Source organism: Heloderma suspectum, chromosome 5 (genome assembly GCF_057233095.1).
Source record: "Heloderma suspectum isolate Gila_16-S chromosome 5, 16-S_ref, whole genome shotgun sequence".
NCBI lineage: Eukaryota > Metazoa > Chordata > Lepidosauria > Squamata > Helodermatidae > Heloderma > Heloderma suspectum.
In genome coordinates this window covers 120,927,801-120,955,626 of record NC_139462.1, presented here as the reverse complement: position 1 = coordinate 120,955,626, position 27,826 = coordinate 120,927,801, and the positions used below count along the sequence as shown (strand labels likewise).

At 44.4% G+C, this 27,826-nt stretch overlaps 1 protein-coding gene across 1 annotated transcript in view; it reads right to left on the bottom strand.

The window, feature by feature from the left end:
* The window catches only part of SH3TC1 (SH3 domain and tetratricopeptide repeats 1), a 55,082-nt gene extending 51,613 nt beyond the window's left edge, over positions 1-3,469 (bottom strand). The window contains exons 1-3 of the mRNA XM_084860358.1: positions 3,385-3,469; positions 1,725-1,966; positions 792-919 (exon numbers count right to left, since the gene is read on the bottom strand). Of these exons, the coding sequence (XP_084716484.1) occupies positions 792-919; positions 1,725-1,950 (354 nt within the window). The 5' untranslated portion in view covers positions 1,951-1,966; positions 3,385-3,469. The remainder of the gene's footprint in view (positions 1-791; positions 920-1,724; positions 1,967-3,384) is intronic.
* Positions 3,470-27,826: the final 24,357 nt, after the last annotated feature.

Genomic DNA, 27,826 nt, shown 5'->3' with positions numbered 1-27,826 from the left:
TCGTCCTCCTCCCCGCACAATTACGACACCATGCAATGGTATGTGGCACTTCACATTAGAAACACGGCAGATATTGCACTGTATTCATTAACATGTGACTAGAGAGCAACAGTTGTGTGAGAAACAATACTAGTCTCAGAACTGAAAGGGGTCCCAGTGATGATTCTCTCTAGGTCCCAAGCTGTTTAGAGTTTTAAAAGATTAACACAGGTATTTTTTTGGGAACATAATGGATGCTGCTATCTCAGCTTTATTATTTCAGTAATTTAAGTGTTACCAAGTTGACAGGTTTTTCATCAATATGAATATAGGATTATGGCTAACTGCTACTTCAGCTATAGGAGTAATTTGCCACTTTTAGCTGCTTTGCACTTGGCAGGTAGCAGAGGTAGGGAGACAAACATTTCTCTAGGGGATGAATAGTATGGTATGCACATTACTTAAAAAAAGGACAAATAATATGTGCCTGTGCTTCCTGTAGCTAATAAGATTGTACCCCTATTCACTCATTCCCCCTCACACAATGTGAATCATATGAGGGGGAAGAGTGGGAACATGCTAGTTGGCCATGCTTCACCACCACCACCACATTCCAGACAGCAGGGAAGCCCCTGCAGGCTTCCACACATTCAGGCTGAACATCTTCAGTGGGGAGCCTGAATCACATGAGAGGGAACTGTGTGAAGGAGAATTAGTAAATAGGCTACTGGCTTCCTAATACAAGACCAGATGGAAGCTTAATTTTGGTCCCTCAGAGACAATCATTTAACAATTGTGCGTAAATGACTTACACTAAAAACTGCCCTGGCCTTGGTGTTGTCATTCTCCAGAAGTCGGAGTCGTCTTCTCAGATAACCTTGCAGCTGAGAGTCGGGAAGCCCAGTCTTACGCTTTACCATGATTATCTTCAGGGATATATCTGAAAATATTAGTTTTATGGATTATGAATATGAACATATAAAGCTGCCTTATACCAAGTCAGATCAGTTGTCCATCTATCCTATCTACCCTGACAGGCACTGGCTTGCAAAGGCCTCCGACAGAAGCCCAAGCAAACATCTATTCCTATGTGAAAAGGTATATATGTGAATTTTTGTAACATTTAACTTCTTATTAGAAAAAGACAAGAAATACAAATGAAATATTTACTAGACACTACATTTGATGAATTTTTTTTTAATACAAATTAGAATACTAAATGTCAATGAGAAATTGGGCATACCCATCGCATGTGGTGGACACATTTCTTTGGTAAAAACATTGGAGGGAGCCGAGTAATATTATGACCAAAAATATTGGGCTGTCAAGCAAAGAGATGTCCTTCAACAAGGTGTGATTCCCCCAAAACATAGCCAGATGAACACAAGCCCTGAAATCCCCCGTAGTAATGCACTATTCAATATAACTCTTTATGAGATACTTCTTTCCTTATACATTTTTCTTAAGAGCAAAATAAAATGAATACATTCTTAGCACCTGTTTGTCTCTGTGGTTATGTTTTCATTCCTAGAATGTCATTCTACTCACCATAATCTGTATCATTTCAATTGCAAATATTGTGTGTGTGTGTACACGCACGTGTGTGTGTCTGTGTGGGGATGCAGTGGGGAAGTAACCCAAAAAATAATTATGAACATGTGTCACAGAGGAGGAAAACAATCAGAAAATCAGAGGGGAAATGGGTGGGGCGGGGGGAATGACTGGAAGAAGTCTATAGTCCTTACCCTTCTGCTGCTGTTGCAATACAATTCCCCCACTCACATCAGATGTTGTGGATACATTTGAGTTTGCTGTCAAACATGCACAAGAGGAGGCACTTTCTCCTAGTAGCTCTGTGTTTTCTTCCCAACCAGTTCTCTGTCTTGGTTCCAGGTAGCGGCAATTTCCCAGCCCTGTAATAGCATCACATTCAGAAACAGATGTGCTGAAAGGTTCTTCTCCTGTTGCCATCTTTTACAGGTGCAACCTGTATAATAACAAGTACATTATCACACAAACCATATATGGCAACTCTACTGGTGTAGCATAATGGCTAACAGCTTTTCTACACTAGGCATTTATTGTGCGCTCATCATTCCATCTCACGGTTGTTTAACAGTTCTTTAGACGATATCATGACCCTCCGCTTTCACTTCTGTTTTTAAACAGCACTTTGGTGGGATTGTTTAGAGCAGGGAAAATGTGGTATTATTTAAAGAAAGTGATTTTCCCCCCACTTGCGTAATTGTGCTATTCTGCTATACCACAGTGCCACCTAGAAGTTATGTAGCAGAAAAGCAGGAAAGGAAATGCTCTTTGTGTAGTGATCAGATCTCAGTTCTGTAATGAAACTGAAAGTAGATACAGTGGAGTAACAGCCACAAGTAGAAAATCTCAAAGAGACTGAGCTGCAAATCAGGAAGTCCCTCCTTTAAAACTCATGCCTGCCATGAGCTTACTACATGGCCTTAGGCAAGTCACCCTCTCAGCCTCAATCCCTCCTGCTCTCCCCACACCATCTGCAACATGGGCAATAATGATAATAATAATGTATTATCTTAAAGGGTTGGTATAAGATAGATAATGCATATGAAGTGCTCTGAATACTTGAAAGTGCTACAAAAACGTTGTTTATTACTTTTAATATTCAAAACCCTCATAAGATTGCAACTAAACAAAATTATCAGCTTAATAGGAAACAGCTTATCCCTGTTTCTGTCTATTCAGAGGCAAACCCCACTGAGTTCAATTGAACTCACTCTCAAGTAAGTGTTTATAGGATTGCACCCTTAACACACTTACTAGGAAGTGAGTTTCACTGGGTACAGTGGAACTTCTCAATACACGTGCCTAGGATCGTGCTATAAGGGTAAAGCCACATGTTACTCAGAAAGGTGTGTAACCAGCAGCCACTTCAGAAAAAAGTGTCCTTGGAACAGGGCAGTTCTTCTGCAACCTCTCTTTTTTCTTGTTTGGGAAGTGAAATTGTACTTTAGTAGGTGCTGGTGAGTGACACTGGGAAGCTCGTATTTCCAGTTGAATATGTAATTCAACCCATTCTGATAACCACCACACTAAACCAGCTCTTATTTTGACAGAGAGAATGACAAGAGGATTTAGGACTTACCAGAAGTTCCTTAGATTTAATATTCCATGAACAGGGATGGTGAGGGGGAATCGTATGCAAGTTTCTGTTTTATAATGCAAAATTTCAGTTTTACATACATTTGCAATCTTTCCTCCAACACCACAACTATATTTCTACAGAATAATTCCCTTATTTTCTCTCTTTTAATCCATTCAGTCATGCTGCGAAAAGGCTTCTTGGTTGTCCAGTAAGTGTAATGGCAATAAGCTACATAGCTAAAGCAAACTGCAGAAACAGAAGTGTGAAAGTGCACCTACCTTTCTCAGTCTTGCGGGTTCCCAATTTTCACTCCAGCAACATAAAGCACATTTTACTGCTCTTGTCTCATATGACTTCTGATGCATCCCTTCCTGTTTGAGCTCCCCTACCCCACCACTTTCTTTTCCTGTTGGCTCACAACTAATCTGGACATTTTAGCTAACACGGCAAGTTGACCATTAACAGGCACTGCTAATCTTAGAGCCTCTTTTTAAAATGTGTCTTGTTACTATTAGCCTGTTGAAATCCCTGAACTTAATTTTATCTGATTTTATCCTCTTTATTGCTTGTAATTGCAACAATCACACCATTATAAAGGGCTTGTCCGGCGTTTAGCTTTTGCCTCATGGCACAGGGCTTAATTCCAGCAAAACAAGTGCTGGAGCTCAAAGCATTCCTGGAAATGCCAACTGTTGACCTCAAAGCCCTTCCCCCAGTCCCTGGTATGTGGGGACTCTGGACTTACCCGGTGGTGAGATAATGCACTCCTTCGGGGCCCTTTTTATCCTTTTAGTTCTTATATTCTAAAGCTGAACCCTAGCATTGAAAATAGTAAGGTCTAAACACTGGATATAAATTGTATATCATGGATGTTCTAATTCTCTCTGATCACTATAGCCAGAGATTCAGTTGTAAGGGCAAACAGTGGGGAGAAGAAACACCCCTATCTGATGCCTCCATGCAACCCATCTTTTCCTGAAAGCTGGCAATTCCCTGTAACTTGTGCTCTCAGGCTGCCTTAGATCATCTATTCCTATTCTTGAAGCAAACCCCTAAATTAAAAGGAGACCCAAACTGAAAATAAATATCCCCATTACAGACACTGACTGGGTTCGCACAATATGCTAACCCATACTCAGTGGTTGAGTGTGGATTGCTATTGAACCGTGGGTTAGCGTGATGTCTGAACCCAGGACATTTTCCACAGGGTGGCTTGTTAACCATGCAGTTTGGCTTATTTTTCTTGAACAAGCCACCTTGAGAACCCATTGTTTGTTGTTGGGTTGTTCAGGGTGGTTAACAAACCACAGTGCATGGCTAACAAGCCACCCCACAATTCAACAAACAACCCATGGTTCAACAACAACCCACACTCAACCACTGAGTGTAGGTTAGCATGTTGTGTGAACAGCCTGACTAGAAATTTCCGATACTTTCCTCTAAAGGAAATTAAATGTGTACCCCTCTCGACTTTTCACTGCTCAAGGAAGTACAGAGAGCTTAGTAACAATTGACCTTCAAATAAAAAGATCTAGCAAAAATGATCTTATTTTATTTTATTTATTTATTTATTCATTCATTTCATTTCATTTCTATACCGCCCAATAGCCGAAGCTCTCTGGGCGGTTCACAAAAATTAAAACCAAACAGCACACAATAAAACAATTTAAAATATATAGAACATTAAAGCCACAATATAACAATGCAACCACAATAAAACCTAGCAGCAGTGCAGGAGTTTAAAATACAGATTTAAAACAGCAAAGCTAAAAGTTCAGAAAGCTAAAATGCTAAAATGCCTGGGAGAATAAGAAGGTCTTCACCTGGCGCTGAAAGGAATACAATGTAGGTGCCAGGCGAACCTTGCTAGGAAGCTCATTCCAGAGCCGGGATGCCACAGCAGAAAAAGCCCTCCTCCTAGTAGCCACCCGCCTCACTTCCTTTGGCAGGGGCTCACGGAGGAGGGCCGCTGACGATGACCTTAAGGTCCGGGCAGGCACATATAGGAGAAGGCGATCCTTCAGATAACCTGGCCCCAAGCCGTTAAGGGCTTGAAATGTTAATACCAGCACTTTGAATCGGGCCCGGAAATGGACTGGCAGCCAGTGCAGCTGGAAAAGTACTGGCGTAATATGAGCTCGCAGGCCAGTCCCTGTTAACAATCTTGCTGCCCTATTTTGGACCAGCTGAAGTTTCCGGACCGTTTTCAAAGGCAGCCCCACATATAACACATTGCAGTAATCCAGACGAGAAGTTATCAGAGCATGGATCACTGTAGCTAGGCTATCTCTGTCCAGATAAGGGCGTAGTTGGTAGTTGGTAAGCTGATAAAAAGTGCTCCATGCCACTGAGTTCACCTGTGCCTCAAGTGACAGTTCTGGATCCAAGAGCACCCCCAAACTATGAACCTGATCCTTTAGCGGGAGTGCAACCCCCTCCAGAACAGGTTGAATATCACCTAGCCGGGCAGACGAACCACCCACTAACAGTACCTCCGTCTTGTCTGGATTGAGTTTCAGTTTATTGGCCCTCATCCAGTCCATTACCATGCCCAGATTCAGAACAGCCACTGCCTCACCTGGATTTGATAAGAGAGGTAGAGCTGGGTGTCATCCACATATTGATGGCACCTCAGCCCACACCTCCGGATAACCTCCCCCAGCGGTTTCATGTAGATGTTAAACAGCATAGGGAATAAAACAGAGCCCTGTGGAACCCCATGGCACAATTGTCATGGCACAGAGCAATAATCCCCCAGCACCACCTTCTGGAATCGGCCATCCAAGTAGGAGCAGAACCACTGTAATGCAGTGCCTCCAACTCCCAACCCAGACAACCTATCCAGAAGGATACCATGGTCGATGGTATCGAAAGCCGCTGAGAGGTCCAGAAGAATCAACAGGGTCGCACTCCCCCTGTCCCTCTCCCGGCAGAGGTCATCCCACAGGGCGACCAAGGCAGTTTCCATTCCAAAACCAGGCCTGAAGCCCGATTGAAATGGATCTAGATAATCCGTTTCATTCAACAGTGCCTGGAGCTGTCCTACAACCACCCGCTCAAGCACCTTGCCCAGGAAGGGGATGTTGGCCACTGGCCTATAATTGTTAACATCCTCTGGGTCCAGTTTAGGCTTTTTCAGGAGTGGTCTAATTACCGCCTCTTTTAAAGCAGCAGGCACCACTCCCTCTCTCAAGGAGGAATTTACAACCTCCTGGACCCAGCCGGACATCCCCTCCTTGTTTCATTTAATAAGCCATGAAGGGCAAGGGTCAAGCACACAAGTGGTCGATCGGACTTGGCCAAGCACCTTGTCCACATCCTCAGGCCTCAGTAACTGAAACTCATCCAATAAAACTGGACCAGACGGTGCTCTGAACGCCTCTACCAATGGAACTGTATTAATCGTGGTGTCCAATTCATGACGAATCTGAGCGACTTTATCTTCAAAGTGCCTTGCAAACTTATCACAGCATGCTGCCGAGGGTTCTACCGTCTCTCTCCCTGGCTCAGACTGAAACAGGCCACGAACCACTCGGAAAAGCACCGCTGGATGACACTGAGAAGATGCAATGCTGGTGGAAAAGAACTGTCTCTTTGCCACCCTCACCGCCACAGAGTAGGCTTGATAGTGGGCTCTTACCTGCGTTCGGTCAGACTCAGCACGAGTTTTCCTCCACCTGCGTTCTAGCCGTCTCCCCTCTTGCTTCATTGCCCTTAGCTCAGGTGTATACCAAGGAGCTGGCCGGGCTCTGCTCAGAGGGAGCGATCTTCTTGGATCGTATGCCCCAGTTTCTAAAGATGTAATTTGAAATGAAGGGAGGGAAGATGAAAGAGAGGGGATTTGAAATGAACCACTATCTCATTCTAGCTCTAGGACTGTGGTTCATCAGGCTGAATTGTGCTGTTCGGGGTGCTGGGGGGACTATCATGAAGCATAAATTATACAGAACAAGGTTTTTCCACGTGTAAAATTGATTTTGACCTTTCCTAGCTAGAATCATACAGTCTTCTTTCTGCTCTTATTAAACGCTACTAAAGGAAACACTACAAAAATATCATGGGCTGGATCCAGAGTGACAGCACCATCTTATGTATGTCTACTCACAAGTAAGTCTCCCTACTTTCAATTAGGCTCATTCATGAGTAAATATGTTTAGGATCACAGCCTAAGTTACTTGCACTTAGTCCCACTGAAATCAATGTGAAAAGTTAGACAGGACTTGAGTTCGATTGATTTCAATAAACATTATCTTAGTCTGGGTCCTACCCCATATTAGAAAGTGTATATACCCTTCCTATTTCTGTCAGATCACACAATAGTATTCAATGATATTCACTTCTCAGTCTTCAAGACTTGGCTATCCTTTGGTTCTTTAAACAGATATACAAAACACTCTCCCCACCTCCCCCAATCTCTTTTGGATAGCCTGATGTTTTTAAGTTTATTTTTAAAGGAAGCTGAGACATGCATCACATATGGGGGAAATCACAACATTTCCTTTTATTGTTTTCTTCAGGGTCAGCACAGCTTCCTGCTTTCTGTGGCTGCATGTTCAGCTGAATGCATTGAGGATTTTCGGAAGCAATCTGTTTAAATACAGCAGTCTTGTATAGTGGTGAGAGCACTGGACTTGAGTAGGCAGATCCAGATAGATATCCCCACTCACAGCCATGAAGCTCACTGGACCAATCACTTACTCTCAGACTAACCTACCTCACGGGGCTGCTTGGATGATAAAATAGGAGGCATAAAAGTTGCCCTGCACTACTTGGAGGAAAGGGATGATTTTCTGTGGCAAAGGACAAGACGATGATGACCCCCTGCTGCTGCCCACATCCCAAATATAGATTAGACTGGCAGGTGAATCTTACTTCAAACACTGGCAAAGGGACAGTGGTCTCCACCATCCCAAAGACTGGCAGGCTAGCTGAAGGGACATGGGGCAGTTCGCGTGGCACTCAGCTCTGTCCTCTAATACCTCAACACCACTCACTCTTTGCTCTCTCCGGTGGTAGAGGAAGTCCTACTAAAGCCCTGACCTCCAAGGCAGCTCCACAATCTGAGCAACATGGCAAAGGGAGGTGTTCTGAACAGAACCTGCTTCAGAACCTGACCACTAGCTTATCTTGGATGTCATCTGGATCTGGGAATTTGAATCCTCATCTGCCTGATACGGAACTCAGCCCTCACTTGGGCCTGGCTCTGACGCCTGTCTCTGAGCTAAGCCATCGATCTGACAGAAGCAAGAACAAAGATCCAATTACAAGGATAATTTTTATGTAATTATTTAAATTAGTATTAGAAGGAGGGTACATTTTGTATTTCTCCACTAAGTAAGGCTGATTTTAAATGAGTCATTTATTGTACCCTCATGATTGGTCACTCACAGATGTTCACTGGTAATTTACATGATGCCATCAACCTCCAGGACACAGCCAGCTGTATTTGATCTTTATCCCACTAACACCCCACCCACAGAGATAATCCACTATTTAAATGTAAATCCACTTTAATGGCTGTGTGTAAATGTGCGGTTGTCCTATAACCACAAGCTGGGAAGAAGAAGCCATTGAGAAGAGCAGGAAAATCACAATTGCTCTCCCACGCTCTGCCCCTCCTCTAGCATGTCTGCCTGTTGACCTGGGCTGGGAGGGGAGTTTTCTTGGCTGGGCTAGGAGAGGCTCAAAGCAAACACGGAGCTGGCTGGGGGAGGAAGAAAAAGATGGTGACTCCCCATGTAAACGGCTGACAGCAATAAAGCCACACCCCCTCCCCACATACTAGAGAGACTTGAATCCCTCACTCTCTGCCCCAAGGCTGTGAAGAACTTGGACGTCTCTCTACATTAAAGAAAAATCCAGGAGCCCCCAGGAGTATTTTCTTCCATCTCCATGGCGCGATGAGAATTCACTCATTAGACGAGGAACGCGACCAAACGTCCTTTCTCACCAGCCCGTATGGCTGTCAATGAAAAACTGCGCCACCTAGTGCCTGAAAAATGGCAGTGCACCCCATTGTATTTAAATACCTCATTTAAACGTTTTTTCCCCAAACTACACTTTTTGCCAGGGATAGCACAGGAGGGGCCTTGGATGACAATGGCATCATGTAATGGACCCACAAACTTCCATCGGTGGCCAGTCACGAGTGCACTATAAATGCCTCGTGTAAAGACAGCCCTTGTCTGTGTAAAGAGCTGATCTTTATCTCGCTTCGAATGCGGAAACAGAAGCTCCAGTAAACTTCAAAACAAACAGCCTCATGTGATAAATGTTCAAGTTCTGAATTAACATAACACCAGGCTGGGTGTTCTATTTCATTTATAAAAGGACACTAGCCAAAATAGAACATAACTGAAGGTAAATTGTGATTCTAAAAGCCTGACTTGAACCCTCAAAAAATGTTCTGAATCAGAGGACCCCATTATCTGTAATACTGCTCCAAGCTGCCCGTGGCTGTGTACCTTAATATACAAAAGCTGCTTTGTTTGTGCTTTGGAACGCTACATGCTCCTTCTCTGTTCCAGGTTCTTAAAAGGTGACATTGTCCCAGAAGAGGGGCCAGCTATATACCTGCTGTAGTGCACTGGTCCTCCTGCCTGTCAAGGTTAGACATTCAAAAAGGAGGTAGAAGCTTCTCCCGCTCAGCTAGACATTCTAGTTCCTTCATGTTTGTCATCCTCTAACACAGAAATCCCAAACTCTTAATCTAGTCTGAAAATAAGACAGGCCTGCTATAATATTATGCCTCTAGGTGTCACAGGTAGGGATATTGGAGAAACCCACAATGGATTCAAAGCAGTACTGATGTCTGTGAATCCACCTGTGGATTCCACCACAGACAGGCTTTTTCTGAGCCATGCAGACTCTGCGGACGTATGGACTGTTTTTTTTTTAAAAAAAAACAAACCAGGGCTGGATGCACCTGATCTCATCTGATCTCGGCAGCTAAGCATGGTCAGTCCTGGTTAGTACTTCGATGGGAGACCACCTGGGAATCAGGTTTCCTGCACTGAGCAGGGGGTTGGACTATATGGCCTTGTAGGCCCCTTCCAACCCTACGATTCTATGATTCTCCGGGGTGGGAGGGGGGTTGCGCTAATGCACATTTGCTCAAGTGGAATGAAAGTCTTGTACATCTACAAAATAAATCCAATTCTGTCAAAGAGCGGACAATGCAAAACACAGACAGAATGGATTTACCAAAATCTGTACATCCCTAGTTACAAGTAAAACTTCACACATACAAGTTTAAGAAATGTTACATTAATAGAATACGTATACATTTTGGGCTGAAAAAATGCAGAGTTTAGAGCATAAGAGTTTTATTTTTCTTTCCTTTCCATACAATTTTATTTTAACTGAAAAAGGAAACTTAACTGACTTTCAGTACTGAACATGTGCAGTCTGTGGGTTGTATGCAGTGGTGTCATTCCACTAGCACAAAGCTTCTACTGCTTGCAGAACACCTGTTTTTATCCTTGCTCAAGAGTCAAATCCAATATTTTTTTGTTGTGCAACTCATTACAACTTCATTAGACTAGGTGTTGCTTGCTCCAGGGGAGTATCTCCAGCAGCAGCGATTTACTATCAGCCAGCTGCATGTTGAGGTCGTTAGGGATACATGACATCATGGCCATTCAGCAGCCACCCCGGAGCTTTTTGGAAATCCAAAAAACCGGATTTCCTGAGGAGACCACTTAAAGTCTGATTCTTTTCCTTATGTCAGGTTCTCCCCAGTATAGTTGCTGTGTACCCCAACCCCCACACTGACTTCAGGTATGCTAGCCTTGCCCAGAAGTCTGCCTTTCAGCATGACTCTGTCAAGGGGTGTTTCCTTCCCAGCACAAGCATATGTGTGTCTACTCAGAAGTAACTCCCATTGTGCTCAATGACGCATGTCACCTAAATGCACACATCGGAAGTTAATTCACCCCTCCATTACAGCGATCAAGCACACCAAGGGGCTAGAAAGGGGTTGTGAGGCGTCTGCTAAATGCGCACGTCAGAATTACTTCACGCCTTTGTTACTGAGAAAGGGGGGGACTTGGAGGGGGGGAAGCCTCTCTGAATGGTTGAGCAGCCCCTGCCACTCAGATGACATTCACTCCAACCCTCTCCCCCACTGGGAAGTATGGTATGTCACACGAGTTGGAATGGTGCGATGCACACCCATGTGGAGCCCGGCTCGGACCAAAAGTGTTACTAGAAAAATGTGGGTTAAGCCACTCCCCCCTTCTCCTTCCATTGTCATGGAGACACAGCCCAGGTGTGCTAGTTCCAATGCTAGTGGAAAAATTACAGGAGTTCTCATTGTTCCGCTAGTGGTTACACAATCACTATCAGAAGTAGCACTCCTGCCTGTCAAAGTTAGAAATTCAAGAGGGAAAAGCAATGCATAATCTAGTGATATCATAATGAGTTGCACAATGCCTTGTGCAACAATTTATAGAACAGCTTGTGCAATGCCTTGTGCAACAGCTTGCACAAGCAGAATCAAGGTATTGGGTATGACATTTACACAAGGAAAAAACAGGGTTTCCACAAGTGGTAGAAGCTTTGTGTAGGAGAATGACATCACTGGATAAAAACCCTAGATGACAAGGTTTATTGTAGCTTTTCAACAACATGAAATGCATAATAAAACAGCGCAATACCTTCAAATATGTTGTTCCACCGTTTGTAAGATCTGATCTTAGCGGAACTATTGTGGCACTTAAATTGCGTAGTGCTGGGGGACGGTGTTATTTAACCCTTTCCACTGCACCATTTTCCTGATCCAACCCACCCCCCCAGACACACCCACACAAACGCACGCATGCGCGCGGCTACTTGACACACATGGGGAAACATAGAGGTACCTATGTAGTGTGCCTATATGTTCTGTGTTTTCTACCACAGGAAAATGGGAGATCATGTTTTCCCCAGCATCTCATCTACTTTGACCCTTAGGGCTAAACTACAAGCTAAGTTAAATACACAGCATGCAGCTTGTCCTCACTGTTTTGTGTACCTTAGTGTAAGCATGGAGCGGGGGGGGGGGGATCCAAATCAGAACCACCACCTGCAGGTAAGGGAGCTTTAAACCTTCCCTGCCACACACACACACACAAGCTGCCAAAGATTTCCCAAGATTTGTTGCTAACAAAAAAACTCCATTGGCACCAGCGGAGTTTTTTCTTCTTCTTTAGTCCCTGCAGGGGGTGTGTGTGTGTAAAATTTGGGGGTGGAGGTGGGTGGGTGACGCAACTAAATGCGAAGGTTCAAACCTCCCCTACCCATGTGCAGTGGTCCCAATCCAGATCCCCCACGCACTTACAATAAGGTAAAAAAAATATTGAGGATCAGCTGCACGCTGCACATTTAACATAGCATGCAGTGTAGCCCTTAGACTGCAGAGAAACTTGAGTTCTGGCTTCATCTAGTACACCAGCTCTTGCAAGGTTACCTTCTTTCATGATACATTCCAAGGGACTGCTGAAAGTGGCTGCCATAGCACAATAGATTCCTGTTAAGGAGAGAACCCACCATGCAGTATGCTGGGAACAAATTAATTGGAATACATACTGAAAGAAGCCCCAAGACAAGCCAAATGAGCAGGGAGGCATATCAGCAGTTTCAGAATTCACATCCAAAATTAAAAAAACAAAATGGGACTAGCTTTAAAGCCAATTAAGAACATTGCTGGATCAGGTCAAGGAAGATTTACTAGATGCCTTGGGGATACACACAAGCAGAATATGAAGGCAGGAGTTCTTTCCTGAGGTTTATTCCTAGCACCTGGTATTCAGGCAAAAGAGACATTATGGTTCCCGCTCAAGAACAATTGACAATATAGACATTACTGGAAATTGCATGGATATAGACATTCATGCAAATTTCCTATAAAACACGTGCGTGCATCTGAAAGTGCAGCATAGGCGGGCACAGGGGCAGGTGCTGAACTCTCCTTGGAAATATTCCCTCTCACTCCCAAACTACTTATCTCCAGGGGATTACAATGGATTCTTCATATTAACCCAAAGAACAAATGATGTTCAAATTCAGAAACAATGGTTAGTGTTGGAGCAACCAAGGAGTTAGGAGCACCAAATAGATGAAATTACTGCCTAGAAGGCAGTAACAGTTGTCAGTCTAGGCAGAACCCAGGACACCACCTCCCTCGCCTTCCCCACCACCCCATCCTTACACTCGCTGGCCTTCTACCTTTAAATCTTCCACTGGCATTAAGGGTTTTTTTTAAAAAAACCAGATTGTGGGCCTAAAACACCAGCCTAAAATCCTGCATTTAAAACGGGGCTTTCTCCTTCCATTTTACATGCAGGATCACCGCTGACTCCCTTTACATGCACTTCCTCCCCCGCCCCGTATCTGAGTCTTCCATTATCTTTCATTGATCTCACTCCTTCTTGCTGCTTTAACTCTTTTCACCGAAGAAACTGAAGTGGAACACAATAGGGTAATTTGAAAGCTCATTATCTGCGATCTATTTAAAAACAGAACAAAGGGCATTTAGTGCAGAAGGGTCACAGCGTCATGTAAAGAGCCCATAAACGTCTGTGAAGGAGCAATCTCAATCACAGGATAAAAGCTCCGTGTGATGAACCCCTGTATCTCCTAAGAATGTGTTGTTAAGCACTTAAGATTGCGTGATGCTAGGAGACACTTCATGTGTGATTAATTTTTTAATTCACTTGACTTCCTTTCTTTGCAGCTGAAGACTTGTAGCAATTCCTAGCAAACAGACCCAGCTTTGCAGGGGTTGGAATAGCCCTTAGTTTCATACAACAAAGACTGCAAGCAAACTTACCCAGCTGTCAGTATTGGACACCTTGTGCCCACCCCATCTGAGAGAAGACATGACTTCTGGAAACTCTAGGTATGGTTCCTGCCATGGTGCACCTCTATAGCCCCCAGAGGGAGGGATCTTTCCCCTCCATTACCCAAAGTGAGGCTGCCCCACAGTAGGGAGGAGGGAGCAGGCATATAACTCTGCTCCTTGGCCTCCAAATTTCTCCTGACTTCAACCTGTATGGACTGCAAAGCTATGCACTGGGATGCACACCTCTAAGGTTCCCTTAGTATGCATGCCAAGTTTCAGGTGGCCAGGTGTCACAGCCTTACCTCTATGGCACTGATGAACAGACCCATCCTCTATTATATTAAAATCTTGTCAAAAATATTAAAGCAAATATTAAACTAACCAAAAGCCAGATAAGTGTCTCATAAGAGAGCCTTATGACCCCAGCAATGCAGACCTGTCTTCCCAGTGTGTCTCTACCAGAAACCTACAAGACAGTAGCTATGGCTCTGTATCGTGTACTGCACATCTTTCCTGCTCCACAAACAAGAAGTCAGAAACACGGGTATGCAACCTGGTGTCTTCTGGATGGGTTGGATTACAATTCCCACCAGACTCCCTTTAGAGAGCAATCCTATGTCCCCAAGACATAGCTTGAAGAGCAACAGCAAGATGAGGCAGTGGGAAATGCTGAGGTGAAGAAAAATGGAGTAGAGGATACTCCTTGGAAAACGGTGACAGTTAGGGGAAGAAGAACTAGACGCCACTCTGCACCAGTGGAAGCGGTGGAGCTGTGGAACCGATTCCAGGTACTTGCAGATGAGACTGGAGGACAGCCTGCAGAGGAAGAATCACAGGGGAACCTGCATGAGAGTGAGCAAGAGGCTAAAGGTCAGTCAAACAGAGGCGATGAAACCCAGGCCTACAAGAAGAAGAGAAGAGTGGTAGTAGTGGGAGACTCCTTGCTGCGTGGGATCGAGACCCAAGTATGTCGCGAAGACCCGTGGACTCGCCAGGTATGTTGTCTCCCGGGAGGACAGATTAGAGACGTGACTGAAAGGCTGCCTGCACTCATAAAGCCCACTGACAGGTATCCCTTTCTTCTCATCCATGTGGGAACAAATGATACCGCCAAGCGGAGCTACGAAGAGATCACGTCAGACTTTGAAGCTTTGGGAAGGAAACTCAAGAACTTTGGGGCCCAGATAGTTTTCTCATCCATCCTTCCAGTAGTTAGAAGAGGGATAGAAAGGGAACGAAAAATACTCCGGGTGAATGACTGGCTACGAAGGTGGTGCCGACGAGAGAGATTTGGATTCTGGGACCACGGGCTATACTTCCTGGAAGATGGGCTGTTGGCTAGGGATGGGTTGCACCTCACAAAGGCTGGGAAGAATGTGTTTGGCCACAGCATGAAGAACTTCATCAGGAGGGCTTTAAACTGAATCCTACGGGGAAGGGAGATGTAATGTTGGGGGTAACAATGGACGTATGCGCATGCACTGCAATGGAGAGAACAGCTCTGATAGCGCCCAATAATAGTCTTCAGACACATGTAGGAAGAAAGCCAGACTATGAAGCACATGGTCTTCGATGTCTATATACTAATGCCCAGAGTATGGGAAACAAACAGAACGAACTTGAACTCTTAATACAGGAGGGAAATTATGACTTGATAGGTATAACTGAGACTTGGTGGGATGACTCTCATGACTGGAATACAGCAGTTGAAGGATATAACTTGTTCAAAAAGAACAGGAGGAACAGAAAGGGAGGCGGGGTTGCACTGTATGTGAAAAATACATATCTCTGCACAGAAATACAGGAGGAGGAGCTTGGTAGCCCCATCGAGAGCATCTGGGTTGAAATAAATGGAGCAAAGAATAAAAGGAACCTGGTGGTTGGAGTCTACTACCGGCCACCCAATCAAGGAGAAGACAAGGATGAAACTTTTGAAAAGCAAATAGCCAATGTTTTAAGGAAGCATGATGTAGTAGTAATGGGGGACTTCAATTTCCCCGATATTTGTTGGGAGACAAATTCTGCAAAACATGGCCCCTCCAGGAAATTCCTGACTTGTGTGGCGGATAACTTCCTCCTACAGAAAGTAGAGGAAGGAACTAGAGGATCGGCTATCCTTGACTTGATCCTAACCAACAGAGATGACTTAGTGGATAAAGTAGCAGTTACAGGAACTCTGGGGGAAAGCGACCATGTTGTACTTGAGTTCTTGGTTCTAAGGGAAGCAAAAGCCGAGTGTACTCAAACGCGTACCCTGGATTTTAGGAAAGCTGATTTTAATAAACTCAGAACAATGATCAGTAAGGTCCCATGGCAAGCAATGCTAGCGAGAAAAGGAGTCCAAGATGGGTGGGAACTTTTAAAAAAGGAAATTCTCAAGGCACAATCACAAACAATTCCAACAAGAAGAAAAGGTGGAAGACAACAGAAGAAGCCAATGTGGCTTCACAAAAAGCTTAGGGATGACCTGAAAACAAAAAAGGACACATATAGGAAGTGGAAAGAAGGCCAAGTAACAAAGGAAGAGTACAGGCAGGTAGCACAGAATTGCAGGGATGGCGTCAGGAAGGCTAAAGCGGAGAACGAGGTGAGGTTAGCGAGGGATGCTAAAAACAACAAAAAGGCTTTCTTCAGCTACGTGCATAGTAAAAGGCAGAGGAAAGAAATGGTTGTTCAGCTATTAAATAAGGATGGCAAAATGATAACAGAGGACAAAGAAAAGGCAGAGGTGCTCAATTCCTACTTTGGCTCAGTCTTCTCCCAAAAGAGGGTCTATGACCCTCCTGGCAAAGGCGAAGTACAGGCTGAAGGGGCAGGATTGCAGCTTGAGATCGACAGGCATATGGTCAAGGAACACCTCATTACTTTGAATGAGTTCAAATCTCCAGGGCCAGATGAACTGCATCCTAGAGTCATAAAGGAACTGGCAGAAGAACTCTCAGAACCGCTGTCTATTCTCTTTGAGAAATCATGGAGGACCGGGGAAGTGCCAGATGACTGGAGGAGGGCTAACGTTGTCCCTATCTTCAAAAAGGGTAAAAAGGAGGAACCTGGGAACTACAGACCAGTCAGTCTGACATCAATCCCTGGGAAAATTCTGGAGCAGATCATAAAGCAATCCATCTGGAAGCACCTTGACAACAATGCCGTGATTACTCGAAGCCAACATGGATTTGTCAAAAACAAGTCCTGCCAGACAAATCTGATCTCATTTTTTGATCAAGTCACCTCCCTTGTAGACCGTGGGAATGCTGTAGACATCATATACCTCGACTTCAGCAAAGCTTTCGACAAAGTGCCCCATGATATCCTGATGAGCAAACTAGCTCGAAGTGGGCTAGATGAAACAACGATCATGTGGATCCACAGTTGGCTACAGAATCGGACTCAAAGAGTGCTTATCAATGGGACCTTCTCAAGCTGGGGAGAGGTAACGAGTGGGGTACCGCAGGGCTCAGTCCTGGGCCCAGTGCTCTTCAATATTTTTATGAATGACTTGGAGGAGGAGGTGCAGGGAATGCTGATCAAATTTGCAGATGACACAAAATTGGGAGGGATAGCTAATACTTTGGAAGACAGAAACAAAATTCAAAGTGATCTGGATAGACTGGAGCGCTGGGCAGAAAACAACAGAATGGCATTTAATAGGGACAAATGCCAAGTTCTGCACCTAGGAAAAAGAAACCAAATGCACAGTTACAAGATGGGGGATACGTGGCTCAACCACACTACGAGCGAGAAGGATCTTGGAATTGTCGTCGATCACAAGCTGAATATGAGCCAACAATGTGATGTGGCTGCAAAAAAGGCAAATGCTATTTTGGGCTGCATTCATAGAAGCATCGCTTCCAAATCCCGGGAAGTACTAGTTCCCCTCTACTCAGCACTGGTTAGGCCTCATCTGGAGTACTGTGTCCAGTTCTGGGCACCACACTTGAAGAAGGATGCAGACAAGCTGGAGAGGGTTCAAAGGAGGGCAACAAAGATGATCAGGGGACTGGAAACAAAGCCCTATGAAGAGAGACTGAAAGAACTGGGCATGTTTAGCCTTGAGAAGAGAAGACTGAGGGGAGATATGATAGCACTCTTCAAGTACTTGAAAGGTTGTCACAGAGAAGAAGGCCAGGATCTCTTCTTGATCATCCCAGAGTGCAGGACACGGAATAATGGGCTCAAGTTACAGGAAGCCAGATTCCGACTGAACATCAGGAAAAACTTCCTGAGTGTCAGAGCAATACGGCAATGGAACCAATTACCTGGGGAGGTGGTGGGCTCTCCCACACTGGAGGCCTTCAAGACGAGGCTGGACAGCCATTTGTCAGGGATGCTCTGACTTGGATTCCTGCATTGAGCAGGGGGTTGGACTCGATGGCCTTGTAGGCCCCTTCCAACCCTACTATTCTATGATTCTATGAAGACAGTGACTTGGGGACATAGGATTTTCCCATTTCCTGGCTCTGAGCTCGTGGACAGGGCTGTGCTCCTCGACCCCTCCCTCTCGTAGCTGGCGCAGACAGAACTGTGCCAGCTACTTCTCCGCACTTGTAAACAGGAGTATGGTGATGGGGAGAAGGGGGCGTTCCCAGGGGAGGGGAGGAGACCGGGGCAGCATTCCTACAATCTTTCCTATGGCCACCCCAGCCTCCTTCCCTCCTCCTCTCTGAAGCTTCCACTAGATAGGCAAAATTGCCCATCTAGCTAAAATGCAGAGAGGCAGGTGCGACGCACCTCCTGCTCTGCATAGGAGACTCATAAGCCTCTGAGTTCAGGGGCTTACGAGTACCCAGGGCGCAACCCACAGGATTGCGCCATTAGTCTTTTTTCACGTTACCACTTCTCTGAGCATCCAGGGGTGCTGTGCACTGGTGTCCCCTATGTGTTGTGAGCATTTTCCCCTAAGCATTTCTCATAGCTTACCATTTCCAGAGGGTAGCCATGTGAGTCTATTGCACCAAAAACAACAAAGAGTTTTGTGTCACTTTAAAGACTAAGGGCACAATCCTGTCGGGATGGCCATGTGCCTCATGGGTTACTGCCATCCAATGCAGAGTGAGAGGAGTGGCCTCCACGCTCCTCCCACTCTGCATTTTGGCTGGACAGGCTTTTTTGCCTGCTTAGCTGGGCCTCTGCAGAGCAGGAGGGAAATACTCTCCAACTTTGCAAAATACCCTCAGGATAAAAAGCATTGTATAGTTGCTCAGAAAGATCCTGATTCTGTGCCAATTAATTAAATGGCACAGAATGCCATTCTAATTTTGCATGTTTTTAATGCAGAAAAAAGCTACTAACTTCCTCTTGTTCTTTTTTTACCAAAGGCAGTATGACTGTGCAAAAGAGAATGAGAAGTTAGTAGCTCTTTTCTGCATTTAATCATGCACATTTATTAAACGTATTGGAAGATTTATACCCTTTCTTTCATATTTGTTCAAGGTGGCATTTTAATCCCCCCTCACAGAGCAGTAGGAGAAGTAAACTCTACAGCATATAGTGTTCTTGTAAATTGCCCTTGAAGCTCCACTGAATGACAGTATATACGTTTTTTAAACAAATAAATAGTGTAACAGGAAATACAGAGACAAAAACCTACTTACATTGCATGGTAAATGTAGAAGATTGGTCTGCAAGCAAATACTGTTGCTAAAACCCCTGTTGTTAAAATGCATTTTAAGTTAATAAAGGTTATTATAGTGACAACGAGTACAAAAGCATGACTGGCCACCAATCAAGAGCTGGAGCTCCTGATGCGTTAGCTCAGGATCTTACCTAATCAACAATTAAACACACAAATACACACAACGTTGCTATTAGGACTTGGCACAATTAGGATCTTTGGCATTATTTTCTTAATGTTTCTGAAAGGCAAAGTGACTCCCATCTACACAATGTTATTGGAATTAAGGAAACAGAGCACCACTTAATGTTGAGAAGTTTAGTACGTAGGTTTCACCACTAAAGTTAAAAGATGACGATAAGATAGGTACGTGTTATTACTAAAATTAAGGATTTGGTTTGCAAAATGGTAAAGACCTCTAGTATCACTAAAAGATTCACCGTTCCCTGATACTATTGACCAAAATTGGTGGGTTTGTTCCATTTCCTTTTGTTTTCCTTTCCTTTCTAGCAGAGGGAGGACGCTACTCCCAAATAAACAGGGCTTACTAAAGAAATAAGAAAATTAAGAAAAAAAATACTTCTAGGCAGTGCAGCATCATAAAAATAATTAACCTTTGGTCAGGGAAATACTTGTTTAACCCCCCTACCATAGAAGTTCATTGAGGCTCTTGCCTTCTTTTGTGGCCTTAATTAGAAAGTAAAATATTGACTTAACATTTTGTAGTTATAACTCTAGAATCTTGCAGAGTACAGGATCAAGTCAGTATTTCATGAAAGTTTGAGATAAGAAGAAAGACTGAGACACTCACCTGGAGGGAAACACAAAGAAATCTAGGACCCAGAAAGCCAGTAATGGGAGACTTCTGCCAATAAGATGGGCAGGACTAAATTTAAAGGGCAATTTACATTTAAAGGGCCTATACTGTGCCTTATTCTGTCACCTCATAAACCACACCTTCTGGTGGGCACTAAATAAGCAACTCATCTCACATCAGATCTCTCATTCAGTCTATCCTACCACACACCTTCACTCAAGTTCTTTTTCTCCAGTGCAGATTGTATCATTCTCCAGTTGTCCAGGCTGCTAATATTCTTAAGCGTCATACGCATGTATAGTTGAAAGTATACATACTGATTTCAAGCAAACAGGGCTGCCATGTAAATCCTCCTCCTAAGGGAACATGAGAGCCAGTTTTGTGGTCACCATGTCTGGGTGAAAGGCACGTAAAAGAAACCCAGCACAGGGAACATGATGCAGATGCTTTTAACATGGGGAAAATTCCAGATAATTAAATCAAAACAGGGCCCCTGAATTGAGCGGCGGGCAAGAAGGAAGTGAGACACAGAGCAGGCAGTGGACTGAAAAGCAGAGACCTGAGGGGAGGCAAGAAAAGGTCAAGCAGAAAGATGGACTGGTGGAAGCCTCACAAAGGATCTCACCACAGAAGGGAGTGTGTGTCCTTGGCAGAAGGCAACAGTGGGGCAGTCAAAGGGAGTCTGGGAGCATCTGGGCCATAGAAAACAATGTGCCAAATACTGGGGAAGGGCTGAATTTCAGATACCGAGTGAACTAATCTGCCAACTCTTTAGTTGCAGGTTTCTGGTAAGCTATTGTTACAGGATTGGGGTTCAGACTAAACTACATCTCATGGGTCCCTTCCAAGTTGGTGGTTCTTGATTTTAAGAGAGGGTGGGCCTGGCTTATCATCTGGCCAGGCAGTTTCTTGTTAAGTAAACCAAGGCCAAAAGTTGTCCAGAACCCTAACCCAGTTGTTAAGGAGATTAGCTTTAACAACGAGTACGGACCTAGACATGTTTTTCTTCCTCCACCTTCTCCTCTGTCCCCTCTCTGGGGATGATGTCATCCAGCTGTGTCTAAGCAAAGAGCAGAAAGCATGTAGTTTGAGACTGAGAAAGACACAAGCTGAGAGTCAGAGAGCTAAATGATGTTCTGGAAGATTTTGTGGTGTCTTTTGGGCTGTTAAACTGTGAGCCTTCACATATGCTCCACCTAGATAGTTGTAAATAAGTGCAAATATTAGAAAACAGCAGTAAACATCCAGTTACCTCATTCTAAAGGAAAGTAAACTTGGGTAGTGCTACACCCCTGATGTTCTCACTGCTCAGAGAATGGGGGTGTGCTTAACAATATTTATTAGCTGTAACAAGTGTGGGTGTCCTGTTTTAACTTCAAAGAGGGAAAGGTTAATAAATTCACTACAGATTTTGGGTATGTCATGGCAACCCAGGTGACTGTGCTTACCACAAATAAGAGAAGGAATATTGTAATGGGGAGAGGGCTGGAATAGGGTTGCCAGGTTTTTCTTTTTACTTACCCCATGCCTGTGCCTTTAACACCAATCTGACACAATAATTTAATGAGTGGTGTTTTTTTTTCCTGCCATGCAGTGTGTGTGTTTGTGTGTTGGGGGTGGGAACGTTTGATCCAAGACCTGTTTTAAGGGAAACTTGAGAGAAAAGAACAGGAGACCATTTTCCTTTAAGCAGCTGCTGTGAACAGTTTGAGAGCTTCACATCTATTTTATTTATTTTAAATATCCATCTAGGCCCATCACTCAGGGCAAAACCTCTCCCAAGGTGGCTTACATAAAAATATAAAACTACAGCACAAAATTTCAATAAAATACAATTTAAATCATTAGTTGTACTTACAACCAAGTAATCCACAGAATTAGATCAACCATTTAAAACAAGTAGTAAAATATCCACTAATAATCCAAAATCTGGTGGGAATATAACTCTTAAAAAATGAGGGGTGGGGGGAATGACCCCATACTTCTATGGATATGGTCAATGGTGCCTTAGAGTTGTCATGGGATCACTCTTGATGTTTTCCAGAACAAATAAAAGTTATCACATGAATAGTCCCTTAGAGGGTCATCATTAATATCTCATGACGGTTATTTTCCAGATCTAGGAAGGAATGTTTTCCCCCCATTGTCTTCAAACTGAACAATGCAGCTGGCTATTTCTAGCATATCACACACTTCAGGGCAATAAATCAAGGTAGGGCCACTCATGTTCACAGCTCTGAACAAATTCCTGTTCACTAAGGATTTAAAGAAATGGAATTACTGTATGCTGGATGACTAGCAGGGTCAACATCCACAGGGGTCCAAAGAGTGTTTCAATCTGTAGACTACCAACAGGCTGCTTGTTGTCAAACCTGTTCAACAGATGGTAGTAGTACCCAATCTTTGGTCCATATCCATAATTCCAGTGACAGAAGAGAGGTTTAATGCACACAGTGATTCAGAGGCTTATGTGCCAAACCTGCATATGCTCTCTTGTGTAGGCTGATGCCAGACATGTCTGATTGATCGATTGAAAGGGCAACAGACACAGTCAAGTGCCTGAAGCCATCCCATGTTAACAAACATTAAAAGAAAGCATTACAACTCTCAGAGAATTCTACAGTATGTCACACCATCACTTCCCATTTTATTGCTACAATAGTGTTATGTGTTTGGGGTCAGTCTAAATTACCTTCCGGAGTGCCTTACAATCTAGTGTCTCTGAGTGCAAAGAGACTGAGGAGGATTGCCAACAACTCTGACTCTTGAACTGGTAACCTTTGTCCTACAAGGCCTGAGGGGATAGGACAGGAATGAAGCTGGAGGAAGGCTGAATCTAGACAAAGGGAGAACAGCTTTTGTCTTGCAGATGAAGATCCACTGGGCAGCTGAGAAGAAGCAAAGTTTGCTTGGAGTTGAGGTGTTGTAGGCCTTTATCCTGAGCACAGTGTAAATAAACCTTCATAAAAGAAACACCACAAGTCTCTAGTGCCCTCTTTCCAGGAAACTGAGGTCTGTATAAGTGCTGAAGCCCCTGCAAGTTCTCCCCTCTTAGGACTGAGGTGCAGGAGCGTAGAGTGGTTCTCTGCAGAAGTGTTTTAGTCATGACCCTAATCAGCAAGCAGGAAAATCTGCTCCATCGGAAAGAGTAGTGCAAGCAATGGAGATGCTGAACACAAGCCCAGGCCTGACACCAAGCCTGAGCCAGAGCCTGTCAGCCAGGATCCCCATGAGCTAGATCCCCCAAACTGGAACCCGAGGTAGCACCCCCAGAGACACATTTCCCTGTGGTAGCAGCCCCCACAACACCAGGGCCTCAGAACCCTCAGTGCCTGCTCACCAGTGTGGGAGCAGACAGAGAAGCAATTAAATACTAGGCTGGGAGATGACTCCTTTGAAGACCTCCTCTCTTCTGGAATAAAGTGGGGTCTGGGAGGAGGAGTCTGGCCCAAGATATAAATGGCTTCGGTTGAGTTCCAGGTCTTGCTTAAACAGCAAGGACAAGACGTAAATGGCAGCTCCTGGACCTCCCAGAAACAGGAAATGTAGGATCACAAGGCATTAGGTACAGTATCAGAAAAGGAAAGATCTAAAAAGTCAATGAAGATTTATTACTGACTTTTTAACAGTTTATGCAATGTATATATTTTTATGGGATATCTATCTGTCTCAGAAATATATATTGTATGAGCTGATTGTATCAATTGATTTTGTATCTTTAATTTAGAAATATTAAATGTATATACATTTAATGCATTTTTTTAAATTGAAGAATCTTTATAATTAAGTTACTTGGTTCAAACAAAAATTGACCATATGCAATTCCAAAACTGCCCCTGCAAAAAAAAATCTTGATATATATCAAAAAACAAAAACAAAACAAAGGTAGCCATGTTAACTGTAAAGAGAATTCCAAAATCCATATTAGTTTAATACCTTTATTAGGCTAATAAAAAGATTACAAAAACTGTGCAAGATCTCTTCATCAGGCAAGATATTAAAAAAAGCAGGTGGCATGAGGAAGGGGGAGGAAAAAAATGGACTTGATGGTGAAGTCACAATATCTGCGTGTTCAGAGTCTCAAAAGATCCCCAGTTTATCTAGAATTGCAAAACACCCCAGGAGGAAAAACCCCAAATACCCCAATGACTGAAGATGATAAGTGGTTATGGAATGTTTTGCTGGCTGCTTGTTAGAGGGGGGCAACAAAGGGAAAGCTGGGATTGGGGGGAGGGGGGAATGGCTTGTTGGAACACTAAACAGAAGCACTCCATACTGTAACAATTTATTGCAGGGCTCACTTGTAGGGTCCAGCAATAACCTGTTTAACTGGGGCAAACTGAGGAAAATAGGCAAGTAACTTGACAGAGATCATGACTGCAACACTCTGGAAATTTCAAATGGAGTTAAAACATTGCTGCCAGGCTGCTATCGGGTCCTGGAAGATGAGCTCATATATCTTGGATCCTATTCCATATGCACTGGTTGTAGTTAGGTAAATTTGGACTCTGGACTTAATTGTCTTACAAGTGGGAAGTTGCCTTGAGATGGTAACATGCTGGGCTGACTCTGGGGAACACTGAGTATTATTGGGGTGGGGGAGAGAGGTGGCGGCTTTTGTACTGCCTTTTCAGCATCACCTCTCCCTGAGAATTTAAACAGGTTTTATCCAGCGTAACTTAAAACTTATAGAATCATAGAATCATAGAATAGTAGGGTTGGAAGGGGCCTACAAGGCCATCGAGTCCAACCCCCTGCTCAATGCAGGAATCCAAGTCAGAGCATCCCTGACAAATGGCTGTCCAGCCTCGTCTTGAAGGCCTCCAGTGTGGGAGAGCCCACCACCTCCCCAGGTAATTGGTTCCATTGCCGTATTGCTCTGACACTCAGGAAGTTTTTCCTGATGTTCAGTCGGAATCTGGCTTCCTGTAACTTGAGCCCATTATTCCGTGTCCTGCACTCTGGGATGATCAAGAAGAGATCCTGGCCTTCTTCTCTGTGACAACCTTTCAAGTACTTGAAGAGCGCTATCATATCTCCCCTCAGTCTTCTCTTCTCAAGGCTAAACATGCCCAGTTCTTTCAGTCTCTCTTCATAGGGCTTTGTTTCCAGTCCCCTGATCATCTTTGTTGCCCTCCTTTGAACCCTCTCCAGCTTGTCTGCATCCTTCTTCAAGTGTGGTGCCCAGAACTGGACACAGTACTCCAGATGAGGCCTAACCAGTGCTGAGTAGAGGGGAACTAGTACTTCCCGGGATTTGGAAGCGATGCTTCTATTAATGCAGCCCAAAATAGCATTTGCCTTTTTTGCAGCCACATCACATTGTTGGCTCATATTCAGCTTGTGATCGACGACAATTCCAAGATCCTTCTCGCTCGTAGTGTGGTTGAGCCACGTATCCCCCATCTTGTAACTGTGCATTTGGTTTCTTTTTCCTAGGTGCAGAACTTGGCATTTGTCCCTATTAAATGCCATTCTGTTGTTTTCTGCCCAGCACTCCAGTCTATCCAGATCACTTTGAATTTTGTTTCTGTCTTCCAAAGTATTAGCTATCCCTCCCAATTTTGTGTCATCTGCAAATTTGATCAGCATTCCCTGCACCTCCTCCTCCAAGTCATTAATAAAAATATTGAAGAGCACTGGGCCCAGGACTGAGCCCTGCGGTACCCCACTCGTTACCTCTCCCCAGCTTGAGAAGGTCCCATTGATAAGCACTCTTTGAGTCCGATTCTGTAGCCAACTGTGGATCCACATGATCGTTGTTTCATCTAGCCCACTTTGAGCTAGTTTGCTCATCAGGATATCATGGGGCACTTTGTCGAAAGCTTTGCTGAAGTCGAGGTATATGATGTCTACAGCATTCCCACGGTCTACAAGGGAGGTGACTTGATCAAAAAATGAGATCAGATTTGTCTGGCAGGACTTGTTTTTGACAAATCCATGTTGGCTTCGAGTAATCACTGCATTGTTGTCAAGGTGCTTCCAGATGGATTGCTTTATGATCTGCTCCAGAATTTTCCCAGGGATTGATGTCAGACTGACTGGTCTGTAGTTCCCAGGTTCCTCCTTTTTACCCTTTTTGAAGATAGGGACAACGTTAGCCCTCCTCCAGTCATCTGGCACTTCCCCGGTCCTCCATGATTTCTCAAAGAGAATAGACAGCGGTTCTGAGAGCTCTTCTGCCAGTTCCTTTATGACTCTAGGATGCAGTTCATCTGGCCCTGGAGATTTGAACTCATTCAAAGTAATGAGGTGTTCCTTGACCATATGCCTGTCGATCTCAAGCTGCAATCCTGCCCCTTCAGCCTGTACTTCGCCTTTGCCAGGGGGGTCATAGACCCTCTTTTGGGAGAAGACTGAGCCAAAGTAGGAATTGAGCACCTCTGCCTTTTCTTTGTCCTCTGTTATCATTTTGCCATCCTTATTTAATAGCTGAACAACCATTTCTTTCCTCTGCCTTTTACTATGCACGTAGCTGAAGAAAGCCTTTTTGTTGTTTTTAGCATCCCTCGCTAACCTCACCTCGTTCTCCGCTTTAGCCTTCCTGACGCCATCCCTGCAATTCTGTGCTACCTGCCTGTACTCTTCCTTTGTTACTTGGCCTTCTTTCCACTTCCTATATGTGTCCTTTTTTGTTTTCAGGTCATCCCTAAGCTTTTTGTGAAGCCACATTGGCTTCTTCTGTTGTCTTCCACCTTTTCTTCTTGTTGGAATTGTTTGTGATTGTGCCTTGAGAATTTCCTTTTTTAAAAGTTCCCACCCATCTTGGACTCCTTTTCTCGCTAGCATTGCTTGCCATGGGACCTTACTGATCATTGTTCTGAGTCTCTTCTCACTCTTCTCACTTCTCACTCTCTGACTTGCTTCTCCTCGCCCATGGCATTCCTCTGACTCTGCCTTCTGATGCAGGGCCCCTTACCCCCTTACTTACACCTACCCCATTCAGCTGATGACATTTCCTCTGTCTTATCCATAAGAAATGTGTGTGCATTTTGCTGCCTGAAGTCAAGCCCCAATAGTGCCCCATATCCTCCTAGGGCCAACACATTCCACCACACCAATTCCTGCCTTCTGGGTTGGCTCAAACTCTGTGTGTTCCCTTGGTCCACAGAGCATCAGTGGATTCCCTTTGACACCACCTTATCCTCTAACTTCTCTCCGACACACTTTGACCCCTCTCCAATGGCTAGGATGGCAGCTGTGGTCGAGTGTGTATGGGGGGGACCAGCAGCTCATGGCTCGAGACAGATCTTGGTCAGTCCTAGAGGGCTGAGTGGCAGAGCCCACACAATTTTTTTTTTAAAAGCAGGGGTAGCCAGCATGGTGCCCTCCAGATGTTTTGGACTACAGCTTCTATAATCGCTGACTGTTGGCCATGCTGGCTGGGGATGATGGGTGTTATAGTTCAGTGCATATGGAGGGTGCCAGGTTGGGGAAGGTCAGCGCAATTGCACCCAAAGGGATGTTCTG